This window comes from Borostomias antarcticus, assembly GCF_949987555.1.
Source record: "Borostomias antarcticus genome assembly, chromosome: 17".
Classification (NCBI taxonomy): Eukaryota; Metazoa; Chordata; class Actinopteri; order Stomiiformes; family Stomiidae; genus Borostomias; species Borostomias antarcticus.
Window position 1 is genome coordinate 5,324,492 of NC_140250.1, and position 18,423 is coordinate 5,342,914.

At 46.9% G+C, this 18,423-nt stretch overlaps 2 protein-coding genes across 2 annotated transcripts; both read right to left on the bottom strand.

Moving 5' to 3' along the window:
* Positions 1-240: 240 nt before the first annotated feature.
* On the bottom strand, positions 241-10,984 carry LOC311319999 (carboxypeptidase Z-like; the record flags this gene model as incomplete). Its single annotated transcript, XM_084451633.1, has 10 exons — positions 241-599; positions 1,039-1,138; positions 1,321-1,460; positions 2,302-2,437; positions 2,936-3,094; positions 3,577-3,738; positions 4,689-4,918; positions 5,182-5,397; positions 7,835-8,227; positions 10,897-10,984. The coding sequence occupies 10 exons, from the start codon at positions 10,982-10,984 to the stop codon at positions 241-243; spliced, it is 1,983 nt and encodes a 660-aa protein (XP_084307759.1).
* A 2,493-nt stretch (positions 10,985-13,477) lies between these two features.
* gpr78b (G protein-coupled receptor 78b) lies at positions 13,478-16,140 on the bottom strand (the record flags this gene model as incomplete). The annotated part of the gene is made up of 3 exons (XM_084451634.1): positions 13,478-13,715; positions 15,225-15,338; positions 15,473-16,140. The coding sequence occupies 3 exons, from the start codon at positions 16,138-16,140 to the stop codon at positions 13,478-13,480; spliced, it is 1,020 nt and encodes a 339-aa protein (XP_084307760.1).
* Positions 16,141-18,423: the final 2,283 nt, after the last annotated feature.

An 18,423-nucleotide genomic window follows, 5' to 3' on the forward strand; every position in this document is an offset into this window, starting at 1 on the left:
TTTATTTCTAGTTAAATGCAGCATCATCACATGAACCTGACAACAATAGCATAACCCTTACACAATACTTTCAAAGCTTATTTGATGGCCAGCCAACTAGCTATTTTATTGTTTTTGCTTGTGCTATGACCACAGGCTTACAGGGAACGCCATATCATATTCATGATGGCATGACATCACTTTTAAACATTGGTGAATCCAGGTGATATGTAACGCCCCTTGCGTCCTCCAGGGGGAGCTCTAGTAGTTCCTGAGCAGCCAGGTGGGGGCGGAGCCTCCGGCTCTGGAGAAGTAGCTCCACCACCAGGGCTTCTCCCGCCTCTCCTCGCCGTCCTCGCCCTGGTCGCCCCCCTCCGCCACGTAGTGCTGGAACTGGCCGTAGGGGTCAAAGCGCTCGTAGGTCCCCTCGTTGGGTAGGGTTAAGTCCTCCTCCAGGTCCGGCTCCACCACCGCCTTCCGGAGCACGAAGTCCACGCGGCCGGCCTTCCGCATGCGGCCGGGGAGATGCACCTTCTTCACCGCCCTGGCGTAGCCCAGCGCTGATGCCGACAGGATGTGGACGCCGGGGGCGAGCAGGCGCCAGTAGTCTCCGTTCTGAGCTGGAGGAGAGGAAAGGAGAGGGGTCACGCCTTTGACTTCCAGGTCACAGTCTGTCATCTCACATGGGAAAGAGCTATTTTTCAAACCGGAGGAGAAGGTTCTCTGGATGCTCGTCAGCGTAGTTATGTTACAGGGGGAAAAACTCTGAATTTGAAACTAGAAGCTGAGCTCGTAGCTACATGACAGGAAAAGCACCATCAACATTCATTAGTGTGGAGGGAAGGGGGGCGGGACTACGTACTCCCCAGAGAACAGAAATGTACTTCAACCGTATCCTTTTTCTGAGAGCATCAAACAAGCTGAACTCCAAACCGTAGCTTACTTACCACTTCAAATCAAACAGTCACAAACACACATGCGGATAGACACGGCCGGTTGGGCAGCTAGTAGATTTTATGCACACACACACACACACGCACACACACACACACACATTACCTGTGGTGATGTCATGTCTGATTCCTCTGACAGATATCCTGGCGCCCGCGATGCCGTTTCCGTCCTCATCCCTGACAAGGCCCTTGACCCCACGGTGGACCTGACCCGGGCAGACAGTAACATACGTGTTAAGCACCGTGTTTAACGTTATATCCCTGAATAAAACCTCAACACACAAACGATAATAAACACCCTGTATGGTTCTACTCATGGCATCCACACAGCCTGGAGGCAGGGAGAACCTGCGGTTCTTAAACACGGAGCGAGGAGACTGGTTCTCACCGACTCCAGGTAGGAGAGCAGCGCCTCCTTGTTGTCCAGCCAGCCGGTGTACAGCTCCTGTTCGGCCGGGAACTTGTCACAGCCCAGCTCCACCGTCACCTCAAAACAGTTGGTATGGAGGTAGTTGAAGTCCTGCATTCCTGCAAAACAAAACAAAGGATGAGGGGGTCCTGAAAGTAGTCTCAATAACTCTGATCTCAGAAGACCAAACATTCTTTTTTAAAGATATCACAACCATAGTTAAATCAAAAATGAATATAAATCTTGATTAGATTACTAAAAATCGGTCACTTCTCATAAACTAGAGGGGGTACTGTAGACTATACACCACTAGAGGGCAGGCTTGCCACTCTGAAAACATGTTTTAGTACACAGAACCTTCTTGGCTGTGATTTCCCCTCAGATCAACCTATTATGCCAACGTCAGGAATCTCCAACAAACCTTTAGCACAGCTATATGAACCTTTAATACAGCTTTATAAGCCCTACGACTATATAAAGCCTACATCAAATCAAATTTGTATAGTGCATTTCATACACAGAGGCAACAATGCGTGTTACAGAGAGCAATGGGGGGTGGGCATAGGTCCCACCCCTACATATTCCTACAGCTATATAAACCCTACACCTACAGTATATAAACCCTACACCTACAGTATATAAACCCTACACATACAGTATATAAACCCTACACCTACAGTATATAAACCCTACACCTACAGTATATAAACCCTAAACCTACAGAATATAAACCCTACACCTACAGTATATAAACCCTACACCTACAGTATATAAACCCTAAACCTACAGTATATAAACCCTACACCTACAGTATATAAACCCTACACCTACAGTATATAAACCCTACACCGACAGTATATAAACCCTACACCTACAGTATATAAGCCCTACACAGAAGTGATGAAGGAATAGTGGGCTGGTGCCAGCAGTGTGCCCATTAGAAAAGGTTTTTCAACTTACCACCCCCAAAGCTGTACCACTGAGCGCCGTTGACGATGCCGCTGTTACCGTCGAACGAGGCTCCGCACCGGTCTGTATCGTTCCTCCCCATCGTAGCGTGGGCGTCTGCATATGTCCTCGCCAGCTGCTTGAATACCTGCGGGTTGAAATAAATATCATTCAATCTTTATTTTTTACTCAAGAAATTAGTGAAATATGCATTGTCCTCTTGTGATACATTTTCACCCAAGATGATCACTTCCTACATGGACAAAGAGTCAAAACTGAACTAGGAAAGACTGCTTTTAGTTATGGTGATCCTGGAGCATGGAATAGGTTTCAGGAGACTTTTAAATTGGATGCCTTAGTCACTTTGGACATCTAAAAAATATATATGATTCAGGAATATGGGGTCGAGGTTTGTGTATGTTTTGGATAATGTTGTCATTAAATTGTGTAAAATGTATGAATGTGATTTTATGTTGTTATATAGTTTTATATTGTTTACAATGTATGCTATGTAACCAGGGCACCATTGTAAATGAGACCTTGGTCTCAGTGGACTGCCCTGGATAAATAAAGGAAAATAAAATTCAGGATGGGTTGGCGTGCTAGCGAAACGCCAGGCTGCTCCTCCTCTCCGAGCGCTCCCCACCTGTTCGTCCGGTGTGGGGGAGAACAGCTTGCGCTCCAGGGGGTGTCTGGAGAGGTCGTAGGGGTAGGAGACCACCAGCTCCCCTCCGTGGAAGTTAGCCGACAGCACAAACGGGTGGGAGCGGATCCACCTCATCACAGCATACGTCTCTGGCGCCACCTGTGGGACGCCACGAGAACAGGCCCGCTTAGCCACGCCCACCCGGGGTTTACAGATTGCATGGGCGTTAAACATCAAGGCAACAAACTCTGACCAGCTGGCTGATGCAAGATGGTCCTCTCACGCACACGGACGGGCTTGCACGCTAAATGTACAGAAGGCTAATATTTCAGCATGAGATAAGGTGTAAAAAGGTGTGAGTCGTATGCCCACCTCCCTTGTTCTCTGTAAAGCGCATTGTGTTGCCTCTGGGTATGAAATGCGCTATACAAATAAAGCTTTGATTGATTGATTGATTGATTGATTGAGTATCATGCCAGAAGACGCTTAGTGTTGGCCAGTCTTCAACATGGCGTTTGATATTAACAGCATCACAACAAAGGCTCAATCACTACTGGTCTGCCGACATCGTGGGTAGGCGACCGCTACTTCGAAATTACATTCTGTGTGATGAGTGTGAAGGACGAGGTGCCATACTGTACCTTACCAAACCAGTAAGCGTCTGGGATGGGGATGTGGTCGGTGCGGTGGCCTCTCTGCCTCCGGCGGTTGTAGGCGACGGTCGTCAGGTTGGGGAAGTTTCTGTTCAGGTCGAGGTTCTGGGCGTTGCCTCGACCCCTGTTCCAGTCGTGCCTGCGGGGCCCCTGGAGGTTTTCACGGACGGAGCGGGGGAATTGTATGAGTAGGGCTGGGCAATAAAATCCACACTGCAATACATCGCAATATTTGTTTCCACGATACTGTATCGATTTTCCGCAGTACAGTATCGATAAAGTACAAGGAAAATATACAGAACAAGACGGGGAATAGATATACTGTGGAAAATTAAGGATATAATTGTCATAGATGCATTATTCATGCTGGATTACATTCCCTTCACCCTCAGGATCACCTCCAGGGAGTGGTGGAGGAGTTGTATTTTCAGCTGTATTATACAATTTTCAATAAATGATGTAGAGTATTGCAAGGTATCGCAATATGTATTGTATCGTATCGCAATGTATCGTGATACGTATCGTATCGTGAGGTCCTTGCCAATACCCAGCCCTACATATGAATACAGCTTCATTGGGACAGAGCTGAAAAGGTTGAGGTGACGATGATTATGAATGATACAGAACACTGCACAATCTCAGGCCATCATTTCTCAACTGTTATTTTACCAGGTAAGTGGTGAGGATCTCTCTTGACACAACAAAGAAGGAGGACATGTTCATCAATGAGATTCCTAGATTGTTCCAAAAACAATTAAAGCTGCAATCAGTGGTTTTATTTTACCAATAAATTCCCCTAGATGGCAGTAAGAGACTTGTTTACAAAGGAATGGCCAGAGCCATATAAGACACGGGGGGGCGGAGCAAAGGCACAGGTCGGCTATTGACAAAACAGGCAGAAATGCTGGAATAACAACAGACAGGCCACCGATAGGGGTGAGTCATTGAGATAAGACGCTATTAAGACGGTATGGCTCAGTGAAACAATCTGATAACAGATGGTTGTAATTCGTTTTGACAGTGTGAATAAAATCAATGATTGCAGCTTTAATTCTCAAAACTGACAGAACAACACGACTAGCAGAGGCTGGGGGACTCACCAGGTCGTGGTCGCCGGCGTCGCTGCGGTCCTGGACCTCGGACGCCAGCTCGTATCCGTCGGGGTTCATGGAGGCCAGGATGTGGATGCGCGTGGTGTTGATCAGGGCCTGAACGCGCCGGTTCCCAAGCTGGTACTCTGAACACAGGTACTGGACCAGGTAGATGAGCAGCTGGCGACCCAGCGCCTCGTTGCCATGTATGTTGCCGACGTACTTGACCTCTGGCTCCACTGGGAAAGACGGGCGACACGGGAACGGATGAGACATTCTTTCAGGAACGGATGAGACATTCTTTCAGGAACGGATGAGACATTCTTTCAGAAACGGATGAGACATTCATGTTCAACTGCGGACCACGTTATTGAGGTAAAACGATTCCGACAAAGGTGTGAACTACGGACAAGGCCGAACAGAGATCTATCAGCGCCTCAACAGAAGCAGCGGTGTCGCGCCCTGGCTTAACGAGCAGCGGAGAGAAGGCGGAGCGACATACGTAGCTCGTGTCCGCCGGGGTTGTTGGAGAACTCGATAACCAGCAGGTCCTTTCCCTCCACGCTGCGTCCGATGCTGTAGGTGGCGGCGATGTCGGAGCAGCGCGCCGTCGTCTTCTTCAGGACGCTGATCATCTGGGCGTGGGAGTGGTAGGTGAACCGGATCATGGTGGACGGCTCCTCGGGGGGTACGCTTGGCACGGCGGCCTCCCGTTGCTCTGGTAACGAGAGGAGCGAGAGGTCAACGCCACTGAGTCAACACTTCAGCATCAGCGAGTTTGACCCACGGGCATTTTAATGCAGACGACAGTTCAGTCATGGAGCTGTTAATGGTACAGTGTGGTGGGTTGGTTTGGAAAGCATGAAGGCATGAGTCCAGTTTGGAATGAATATCCTATCATATTGCACAGCGGTGTTGCCAAACATCTGTCTACTTGGAGACTAATGACTGGCTTGAAGACACAGGTTTCATGTTGCACTCAAAGCTGCGTTACAAAAACCTAAAATATGTTTTTCATTTCCAGTGACTGTATAGAGTAGGGATGCCATTACAGAACAGCTCCTGGCACTACTACAGAACATGTTAATGGTGGTGTGAATCAGCTGGTGAGACAAACAGGCAGACTGAGCAGAAAGAAGGGATTTGTGTGCACTCACACAGACTCTCACAGACTCACACAGACTCTCACAGACTCTCACAGACTCTCACAGACTCACACAGACTCTCACAGACTCACACAGACTCACAGACTCACACACACTCACACAGACTCTCACAGACTCACACAGACTCACACAGACTCTCACAGACTCTCACAGACTCTCACAGACTCACACACTCTCACAGACTCACACACACTCTCACAGACTCACACAGACTCACACACTCACACAGATCTCACAGACTCACACAGACTCACACACACTCACACAGACTCTCACAGACTCACACAGACTCACACAGACTCACACACTCTCACAGACTCACACACACACTCTCACAGACTCACACAGACTCACACACTCTTACAGACTCACACACTCTTACAGACTCACAGACTCTCACAGACTATCACACACTCTCACACACTCACACAGACTCACACACTCTTACAGACTCACACACTCTTACAGACTCACACACACACTCTCACACACTCTCACAGACTCACAGACTCACACAGACTCACAGCCCAGTCTGAGCTGCAGCCAAGATGTTCTGCACTAGAGTCTCAGAAAGATTACTGAAGCAATAACGATGGAGCTGAGTTATTGCTTTTATACAACGGTTACATCATTGGGAAAGATTACGGGATTAGTGCCGACTATTTTATTGTGTTTTACATTGATTTTAGTGCAGTCCGCCAAGAACAGCTGTCCTGCCTGGGAGCACAGCACAACCCGCGGTGGAGGCTATGAGGCTAGGTGGAGGGTATGAGGCTTGGTGGAGGGTATGAGGCTAGGTGGAGGCTAGGTGGTGGCTAGATGGAGGTTAGGTGGCGACTAGGTGGAGGCTAAGGGTGCGTTAAGTAGCTGAGCGCTCAGTCAGCGATCAGTGATCAGAATTCACTTAACAGGTTGCTCAATTACACTCTAACTGAGCTGCTCAGGGCACAAGTGAGCAGTTTTGAACTATGATCTGTTTGAGCCAAACACCACGTCATAATCATCACTGAACAAAAAAAATATATAAAGTTGGATGCCGAAAGGATGCTGGTACGCCTGTCGGATGGCAAAATAAATGCATCCGTTTTTGTAACCAAAAAAGAACTTTGACGTATAAGTGAAGGTAAATAAATAACATTACATTTAAATTCCGTTTTGATAATTTGCTGACGTTAGCTAACGTTGTAACGGCAAGGATGTTCTCGTCTCCTAGCAACTCAGCGCTGTTAGAGCCGACCGTTAAGTGGGGGAAAAAAACGCTCAGCGCTCAGTGAGCATTCACTCAGCTACTTAACGCACCCTATGAGAATAGGTAGAGGCTAGGTGGAGGCTATGAGAATAGGTGGAGGCTATGAGAATAGGTGGAGGCTAGGTGGAGGCTATGAGACTAGCTGGAGGCTATGAGAATATGTGGAGGCTAGGTGGAGGCTATGAGAATAGGTGGAGGCTAGGTGGACGCTAGGTAGAGGCTATGAGGCTATGAGGCTAGGTGGACATTAGGTGGAGGCTAGGTGGAAGCTAGGTGGACGCAAGGTGGAGGCTTGGTGGTCGCTAGGTGGAAGCTACAGTAGGTGGACGCTAGGTAGAGGCTAGGTGGACGCTAGGTGGAGGCTAGGTGGCAGTGGTGAATCTGTATGGAACAGCTCTCTTGCTCGACCCTCGAACAACGCCTCAGTCATCAGGTGGGATGTTTACTTCTTTGATTAAAACTAATTATCATGATTCTGAGGTAATTACTCTCATATCATTGTTTGTTTTTAATTAGAACTACACCTGAAAATGTCATCTTAGTGAACAAAGCCATTAACAGACTGATTGGGAGCATATTGTAGAAGTCTTCCTGTCATAGGCCAGTGTGTGACGTGTAGTGAACAGTCTAGCATTAGTACGCACCTCTTACTCCCTGCAGGGGGTTGTAGCAGAACTCCTGGTCATAGCAGCCCTCCTGGTCGTAGCAGCCCTCCTGGTCTAGCTCTAGTGCTTACGTACCTCTTAGTCCCTCCAGGGGGTCGTAGCAGCCCTCCTGGTCGCTGACGAAGAAGCGGTCGCAGTCCAGGAAGTAGGGCCAGGCCATGTCGATGGCCTCGAAGGCGTGGGCACAGCTGCGCCGCACGTCCTCGCAGGCGGCGCGGCAGGGCTTCAGCACGCGGCCCCGGCCCTCGCGGCCCCGGCCCTCGCAGCGCGGCGCCAGCACCGAGCAGCCCAGCATGCGGACGTCCGGCGAACACTCGCCCCGGAGGAGGTGGTGCACCACGCTGATGAGCAGGTACTCAGTGGCGCCCTCCGCCTCCTGGCGCGTCCGGTGGCCCAGCGTGTTGGGGAGCACGGTCTGCGCGTACGCCATGTCGTCGCAGTAGCCCAGCTGCATCTCTGTGCATTTGGCTGGGGAGGAGGTAAGATGAAAGAATGAGGATAGACCGCCGGGAGGGGGGGGGGGGGGGGGGGGGTACGGTAGATAACTGGGGTGAGTTCAGTCTGAAAACGGTGTGCACCGTTTTGCTATGGTTTCCGGGTTGAACGACATGTTTCGTTGTGCAACGGGCTCTGAGGTAGGTTTTCTCTCATTTGGTAGGAGTGTCAGAGGTGTTCCCCAATCAGCAGACTGATATATAAACCTGGATATATAAACGCTTGCATAACACACAGTGTGTTCAAGGCACCACCATTTCTGCTTCAATAAACGGAACTGAACTGAACTCACCCCCGGATGCCACTACCTGGCTCTATTGTGCCTGGCTGCACTGCCACGGGTCGTTAGTTCAAGACAATTGCTACAATGTTTAAAACATACATGTAGTCCAGCTTAATAGCATTAGAGAATACATTACAGTGCTACCCCTTCCCATTACATAATGACTTGTCATGTCCCAAATATTTCTATTATCTCTGGAAATTAGAATTTTCATATTTAATGCAGCCATTCATCATCCCAAAATATATCTGATAGCTCAGAGAGGCCCTAAGATAGATTCTATTTAAGCTAATCAGTGTAATATCTGTAATAGTCCATCTTTCATAAATAAGAATTTGTGTTAAGTCATCTATCAAACTGTATGTAGGCACAGCAAGAAATCTCACTTTTAATAAGATTTCGGCGTACGTAGGTAGGCCCACTGGGCTAGATTGGATTACGACTACAGTAGATTAGAGTTTCATCCAAATAAAAGATGGAATTAAAGTTAACGACCACCAGGACAAAGTGTCAACTGACCCACTGTGTGGCTGAATGTCCGGTGTAGGCCAGGGTAGGCAGTCTAGCAGAGTAGGTCTAGGCAGACCCTGCTACAGGTGAGTAGGTCTAGGTAGACCCTGATACAGGTGAGTAGGTCTAGGTAGACCCTGCTACAGGTGAGTAGGTCTAGGTAGACCCTGATACAGGTGAGTAGGTCTAGGTAGGCCCTGCTACAGGTGAGTAGGTCTAGGCAGGCCCTGCTACAGGTGAGTAGGTCTAGGTAGACCCTGATACAGGTGAGTAGGTCTAGGTAGACCCTGATACAGGTGAGTAGGTCTAGGTAGACCCTGATACAGGTGAGTAGGTCTAGGTAGGCCCTGCTACAGGTGAGTAGGTCTAGGTAGGCCCTGCTACGGGTGAGTAGGTCTAGGTAGGCCCTGCTACAGGTGAGTAGGTCTAGGCAGGCCCTGCTACAGGTGAGTAGGTCTAGGTAGACCCTGATACAGGTGAGTAGGTCTAGGTAGGCCCTGCTACGGGTGAGTAGGTCTAGGCAGGCCCTGCTACAGGTGAGTAGGTCTAGGTAGACCCTGATACAGGTGAGTAGGTCTAAGCCAGGTATACAGGTGAGGTGTCTAGTCAACGACAGCAACACAATGATTTTAGACACACGAAGAATTGTGATAGTACTGCTTAGGAATCAGGTGTCTCGAGGTGGGCAGCCTGGAACCCTGAGTGGGCAATGCCAGCTGCTCTGCCTGGAGCGTGGCCTCCTGGAATCCATCCCCTCAATCCCACTTCCCAATCCCCCTCACTCCCACTACCCAAACCCACTACCCAATCCCCCTCACTCCCACTACCCAATCCCCCTCACTCCCACTACCCAATCCCCCACACTCCCACTACCCAATCCCCCTCACTCCCACTACCCAATCCCCCTCACTCCCACTACCCAATCCCCCTCACTCCCACTACCCAATCCCCCTCACTCCCACTACACAATCCCACTACCCAATCCCACTCAATCCCACTACAAAATCCCAAACAATCCCACTATCCAATCCCACTCAATCTCACTCAGTCCCATTACCATCTAAACGCAGGTTTTCATAGTATCACAGAGCTTCCTGATATAAGCTTTGTGCTAAAACATTAAATGTAGAATACGTACGTTTCTCTTCAGATGCTGGTCTGCAACGTCCTGCAAGAGCAAGACAAACCATTGTTAAACTAATAATAATAAAATAATAAACATTATGCTTCTCTGTATTTATTATCATGTTTTGGTCTTGCTTTTTCTCTGTAGCATTTTGAGATTTGTTTCAAATTTAAAGTGCATTACAAATAAAATATATTATTATTGTTATTATTATTATTATTATTATTATTATTAGTAGTAGTAGTAGTAGTAGTAGTAGTAGTAGTAGTAGTAGTAGTAGCAGTAAAATCGCTGGTATAGGCTACATTCAACACTAGATGGCAGAGTCGTGTTTCTAATAATTGTACTGATGCTACTGACTCATCTGTCCTGAATGTTGATCTGCCAGTTAAATCGATTTGGTTTTCTGAGAGGAACCTATGCTATTTGGAAACGGTGATCTCTAACTAGTGCAGAACGGTGCCCCTCTCTCAAGGCTAGGTTAAAATAAATTCCAACCAAGTGGCCAAAATAAATTCCACTAACAATGTGTGTCAATGAATGCTCACTTCTGGTACAGGCTGCTGTAAATGTTATGTCATAAGTTACTGTATGTCATTAGAGACGTAGGTCTTTTTAGGTTGTAAGAAGAGTAAATCCTATTGACCCACACCCTCCCGGTAGCACCATCCCTACTGTAGGCTGAAACACATGTGTAGGTGAATAATAAGCAGGCTACTTTACCCAGGACTTCATCTCCAGGTTCACAGTAACGCGGAGGTGCACACCAGACAACGGCTGCAAAGACGTTCAGAAGAACTACCGTGTTCATTTTCCCCCGCCTGCAAGTCCACACTGATGTGGCACCTCAACGCGCTCCTTTTAATTAGGCTACTGGACATGAACCTTCGGGAGCTTCCAATCCCAAAACGAGAGTATATTACACGTATTACGGTCGACTATCAAATTACAGAGGAATATGTTCCGGGACTGGGAGACTGGAGGAGGAACGTGCACTGAACATGCATGATAAATCCAGAGATAGGCCTACACCTGCTCCTGCTCAGTTGATACAATTTGACACGATGCCTACCTGTTGCTCAAAGCTGACATGTAAGGTAACACCTATAATCTAGAGTTAAAACAATGTAGCCTATTGGTAACCTACGTCTATGTGTAAACGCGGCATCTCCAAAACTATGCAAATAATAATGACCTTTCCAGACCTTCCCGCGTATCACTCCTCGCTCCCATAGCGGAACTAGATCAGCCAATCAAGTAAAAGTTGACCACTTTACTTACCAGCTAATATGCTAGGACACTAACCATACCTGCATACTAGCCTAGGACACTCACCACATCTGCATACTAGCCTAGGTCACTCACCACATCTGCATACTAGCGTAGAACACTCAGCACACACCTGCATACTAGCCTAGGACACTCAACTCACCTGCATACTAGCCTAGGACACTCACCTCACCTGCATACTAGCCTAGGACACTCATCACATCCTATCTCCTGCTGCATTTAGCAACAAATCCCTGGTTTCATGAACAGCCACCAACTGCATCTGGGGCCCTAATTATCTAGGAAACCTGAAAATAATTTAGTTCTATTAAATAGCGTATTACCTAAGATGAATAAATATAAATTGCCATTTGTAAATAGGCTACTGTTGGATAAATGTTTGTCTTTATTGCACATATTTCACAAACAGCGTCTTAACTTCACACTGCCAGCAAGTGGCTTACGTCATTAAAAACACTTCTGTCTACACCTAAAGAAACATTTCCACAAAGCAACGTCCATTTTAACAGTACTGCATTGTCAAACATTCACATATTTAAATCTGGCACAAACACAAAGTGTATGAAGGACTTGAACATAATGACATTCTTCTCTGCTACATCACATCGCTTTAGAATCATTTATACAAATAGATATTATAACTTCTCATACAGTGCAAAATAATTGAAGATGAGATCATGTATTCATACAAACATCTTCAGCAAACCATCTGGCAAAATAAAGTACAGTAGTACAAATGCATTTTATTCCAAAGTATCATATACCTGTAGTACATTCAGTTACAACAAATACGCTTTAATATCAGTTTAAAAAAAAAAAAAATTGCCTTTGGCTTGTAACTAGTAGTTCTGAGAGACTTGTACAAAGTGCATCGTTATCCAGTGATTGACATGACAGAGTGAAATAACCACAGCGTAGTCTAACACAGCCCAACATGGCCACCCAGCGTAGTCTAACAGAGTCCCATACAAAACATGGCCTCCTGATCATAGTATAACACAGTCTTGTATAGAACAGCGTAGTCTAACTCAGTCCCATAGAGAACAGCATAGTCTAATACAGTCCATACAGAACATGGCCTCCTGCTTGTAGTCTAACACAATCCTCCGGATCCAAAGCGGTCTCCAGCGTGAGTAGGCCAGTATTCAACAATTCAATGAAATTTAGTTAACTATTCAAAAGAAAGAAATAGCCTGACACCCTTGAAAACGGCTTCAGTGCCCAAATGGCTACTAGACAATTTCTAGCTTTCACATCCATCCCCATCAACTGACAAGCCATAACAGAGCCACTAACTGCCTGTCCCTGTATCCTGTGGGTGACAAAACTTAGCTACTCTAAAATGTGGCTACGTCAGCCGCAGGTGGTTATGGTACAGTCGTTAGACCTATCTTAACTGGGAGTACAGTCGTTATACCCCTGTCATAACAGGTGGTTATGGTAGAGTTGTTATACCCCTGTCATAACAGGTGGTTATGGTAGAGTTGTTATACCCCTGTCTTAACCAATTAATCTGGCTACACCGTACGGTGCAGTAGTGGTGTGATCCTTCACTCTGTTAATCAATGGAGCCTATGGCTTATTCATCTGGGTCTGGCTGTGTGTGTGTGTGTGTGTGTGTGTGTGTGTGTGTGTGTGTGTGTGTGTGTGTGTGTGTGTGTGTGTGTGTGTGTGTGTGCGAGTGTGTATGCGTGCGTGTGCGTGTGTGTGCGGCGTTGCCAGTGAATCATAGATCCGCCTCCCTTGTTTACCAATACTGTCTGGAGTCCCACGTCTCCAAATGCGATCATCCTCCTGTGCCTTTGATCCGTCTCACCTCTCTCCCCCTCCTGTTCTCCCTCCCCCTCCCTCTCTCTAACCACACCCTCCCATCTCCTTACCCCTCCCTCTATCTAACCACACCCCTCCCATCTCCCTACCCCTCCCTCTATCTAACCACACCCCTGCCATCTCCCTACCCCTCCCCGGCCGGTCTCTCCCACCCCTCTCCTGAGGCCACGATTATTTTGGGTCATTAACCGGTCCTCTGCAGACAGTAGTCGTTCTCGGTGTCCAGGGAGCTGCTGTGGCCGGAGGAGGGGTAAAGGTCGCGCCGCAGCAGCCGGTTGGCCACGGCAACTAGGACCTTCCGGTACTGCTGGCGCAGCAGGGAGTAGGCGAAGGGGTCCGCGGCCGGCTTGCTGTACGTGAGGCACTTACTGACGATCCCCCAATGGCGGTTCACGCCCACGAAGGGGAGGAGCTCCACCAGCCTGGAGCAGAGAGGGAGAGGGAGGGAGAGAGAGAGGGGGAGGGAGAGGGGGAGGGGGAGGGAGAGAGAGAGAGGGAAGAGAGGGAGGGAGAGAGAGAGTGGGTACCGTTCTCAACACAGGGGACAACACAGCCTTCTGGAAAAGGGAAATGTCTTGCATATCGTCTCTGTCGGGCGGAAACCTTTTATCTCCAAAATGGCACGTTTTCAGAATGTTGAAAAGAACGTTCCAATTATCTTCAGAGGTTGTAAAAAGTACTGTAGTCCCAACTTTTAATTGATCACTAAAATGGAGATACAAGCTTTCTACCCCGACAGCAACAATATTCAAAGTATTCAGTGACATCTATTTTTGCTTCAATATTGTGTTATGTGATTACTTAGACGTGTTTCTATCGATCTTATGCTATGATAAGCCCAGAGGCACCAGGTTTGTAAGGTAGCAGACAGGATCTTGGTTTTAGGTCCACTGTCCTTAGCTAGATTAGTAAAGACTACCTCAGCAGGACGCTGAACAAGGTGAATAAGGTGCTGGTTTTCCTCCTGCCCGGGACAATCAGACCGTTTCCAGAGGACACACACGTGATCACGCCAGTTACCCGGGACCATTCTCCCTGCTAATGTGTCTTGAATCCCCCCCCTCCCCCTCCCTCGAACCCCTTGTTCACCAAGTGCAAACTAGCTTTCCTGTTTCCCTGAATGATGCATCCGCAATGCATTACTCCAGAATATGTGGAGTTCCATGGAAACGGTTCGGTCCCTGTCCAGCCAGGCATCTGGTCCCAATCACAACGCTCTGAGAGCGCGTCTCGGCCGAGTTATCAGCAGGGGTCTCTTTGTGTGACCGGTCGTGACACGGTTCAGTGATTGACGTGACAACAGATCAGCGATGATGGATTTTTGTTGAAGGACGATACTCATTTTCTAGATACATACAGCCTCCTGTAAACCCCTTGTTGGAGGAGCTGAACGCAAAAAAAAACCTTTCATCTACTATATCTACATCTACATCTCATATTAACATTGTCTTCGTTCAGCTTTTCTTTTTCATTTGTATAAACAGTGGCAATTTATTTCAGGCTTAACCTTAACCTTTTCTTTACTAGCAAAGTCTGTTCGTCTAGAGTGAATATTATATATATATATATATATATATATATATATATATATATATAGAGAGAGAGAGAGATGGATAGATAGAAAGATAGATAGATAGATAGATAGATAGATAGATAGATAGATAGATAGATAGATAGATAGATAGATAGATAGATAGATAGATAGATAGATAGATAGATAGATAGATAGATAGATAATGCTTTATTTATCTAACATTCACTCAAGATTAACATACTTTATTTATTTATTTATCTAATATTCACTCAAGATGAACAGACTTCAATAGTAAAAAAAAAAATATAAAAATAAGACTCAACAGTAGTGTGTGTCTGCAGTGGGCGAATGCAATCTATATTTGTCCAGCTGCATCCGTACAATGAATCTCACTCACCTGGTAAAAACATACGGAGCGAAGCAGATGATGAATGAGCCGATAAAGATGCTGATTTTCTTAGTTGCTCTCTGTTTTCTCCTTCTCTGTTCTGCCAAACATCTCTGTTTAACACTGCAAACATCACATCAATACTCGTTATTTAAATACTGAACATATATTTTTAGGAAGCCCGCAACTGGCAGAGGTTCTAACATAGTTCATTTTAACTCATCATCCATACAGATAAACGTGAATGCGATCTGTACCTTGGGTGGATGTCAACCAGTAAGAACAGCGTCTGCATGGTTATGATGTCGATCCTCTTGCAGTGAAACCGAGCAACTTTTAAAACCTTGAAGTAAGTGAAGCACAGGGTCAGCAGGGAGAGCGCGAAGCTGGTGGCGTGGAAAACCACGGTGAACACGGTAAACTTCACCCGGTCGCCCTCGGCGGTCAGGCGCACGGTGCAGGACGCGTATACGTGGCTGTAGTCGACCCAGGAGAAGAGCAGCGCGGTCAGGGAGAAGGTCAGGGAGTGCAGCCAGGAGTAGCAGACCATGATGACCGCGTCCTTGTAGCGCATCTTGCTGGAGTAACTCAGGGGGAACACCACCGCGATCCAGCGGTCTATGCTCAGAGCTGCCATGCTCAGCATGGAGTTCGCAGTCAGAAAGGTCTCCAGAAAGCTCACGGTGTGGCAAAGGCAATCCCCAAAAGGCTGCTGGTTTCTGATAATTCCCACCAACGTCGTCGGCATGTTTAAAATAGTGATGAGGATGTTGCAGAAGGACAGGTTCATGGTGAATATACCCGGTACCTGTCTGCGTATCTCGGCGCTGTGGACGAAACATAGCAGCACAAGCAAGTTCGACAACAGGGAGACGATCGCGACGACGACGATGAACAACGCGAATATGATTTCAGCAAAGTCCATCTCTCACTTCAGAAAGTCCCCTCGCGGGTTAACTGCGCCTGTCGGTGATATCCTACGCCTAAAATCCACCATGGCTACCAGTTGTTCATCTCCAGTCAGGTCCTCGTTAACTGTTTTTGGAGGAGATCAACTCCTACAGGTCTCTCCTCCGGTGTCCGGGTTGCTGAGGAGAGGACCCGGAGCTGTCCACGGTGCTGAAACGGAGAGGCGCGCGCGCGCTCCGGTTAAGCAGCGCTCTCACCATCTCCTCCAAACTCCGCGGGCTGTTTTCACAGTCTGGTGTGAAGTAACGACGCAGCATTCGAGACACATGGAGTGACGTTTGATGTGTCTCTCTATCTCTCTCTCTCGCCCTCCCCCTCTCTCTCTCTCTCTCTCTCTCTCTGTCTGGTACGACTGACCGCCTCAGCATGAAAAAACTGACCTGAACACTGTTGTCTCGTGCGCAGAACATGCGTATGGGGGGGGGGGTCATGCTGCTTACGAAGCCGTTTCATGCTGGCCTTTTAAAAATTAACGATGCATCCTCATACGAACGATGCCTAATTTATCACGACAAGAGACACTTTGGTGGCATAAGACTAACTGTAGTCTGAGATACCTAGGCTATAACGTATGTATAGAGACATGACCTATTGATATTATTGTTTTAGGAAAGCCTACTCGGCTTGATTCCTTACATTGTTATGTATTTAACTGTATAGGCCTAATATATAATCTCAATTAAGCTCCGGCTGAAATTGCCTGTATGATTAATTCACAAACAAGATACGTATTCTCGGTTGAACTTGGACCATATTTCTTGCAGGTCTGCAACACTGAGCGCGGTGATACCAGGGGAGATACTCGATAATTGGCCCCGTGTCCCCCGTGACTAAAGGCACCAGGTGCGCATCGGAGGGGCAAGGGAAACGGCAAAGCACATCCGTTTCCTGTAATAAATTATTCACAAAAAACTGGGGCAACTCTAGTCCGCATGTGTTTATGGAATGGGAGGGATAGCCATGGGGGCTGTTGGCCAAATGAGCTGGACCTAGTCGCTGCACAGCCTACACTGTATTGGTATCGCACATATTGTATCGTTTACATAAGACTATGATTTAAAGAACTTCACTACCTGCTCCTTTGGGCTTGATGGAGAAATACCGATCAAAATCACTGCTTCCCAGGTGCTCTAATTAGGGTAGACCAGTCAACACACATGCTTGTCAAATCTAGTTTTCCGAGACAAATTCACTAGCAACGCCTACCTGATTCAAGATAGCACATAGAATAAGCTGCATTTCCAAGATAAGAAGTTATATATTATAGGGAACCAGCTATGTTCGTCCCCAACAAATGTTTAAAAAGACTCAAAACAATAGGCCTATAGCTATTAAAACAATGACTGACCAGCAGTATCATAGGCCTACTATCCGTGGTGGAGTGAGTCAGGCGATGGCTCAGGGAGAGCCTGGGGGAATGTTTCAGATCAATAATCCATCCAGCTGTACTCAGCTCTGTTGGACTGATTCCAGCTGAATCAGGAACTATTTTATATTTCAAATGGCCATGAGAGGATTATGTGCCCATATGAGCAGCCCTTCACATAAACAGACTAACAACATGTGGACAATACGTGCATCTCAGAAAATTAGAATATTACTAGAAATAGTATTTTCCTTAATTTAATTCAAACAGTTAAACTTTCATGTATTATCGATCCATTAGACAGTGAAATATTTCATGTCTTAATCTTCATGATTGTACAGTATGTTCAGTATGTTCATTTATACACTCAATACTTCGGGGTCGGGGCTCCCTTTGCCCAAATTACTGCATCAACGTGGAATGTGGCATGGTGGCAATCAGCCTTGAAATATTTCACTACATGTGTAATTAATCTATAATATATGAAAGTTTCACTTTTTGAATAAAAATACGGAAAATAATGAACTTTCCACAATATTCTCATTTTGTGAGATGCACCTGTTTATTCAACCAGAGGAACAAGGTAAACCGCACAGTTTTATACTATTGTGAGATGACTCATATAGATCTGATGAGCTCAAAACATTCATCCCTAGTGCCTCTATACCACACTAATTAGACAATACTTGTGCGCTGTAGCTTAGTGGAGGGATCCTTGGGGAGTGTGTGTGTGTGTGTAGGTGTGTCTGTGTGGGCGTTTGTGTGTGTGTGTGTCTGTGTGTGCGTCTGCGTGTTTGTGTGCATTTGTGTGTGTGTGTGTTTGTGTGTGTGCGTTTGTGTGTGCATGCTTTTGTGTGTGTGTCTATGTCTGTG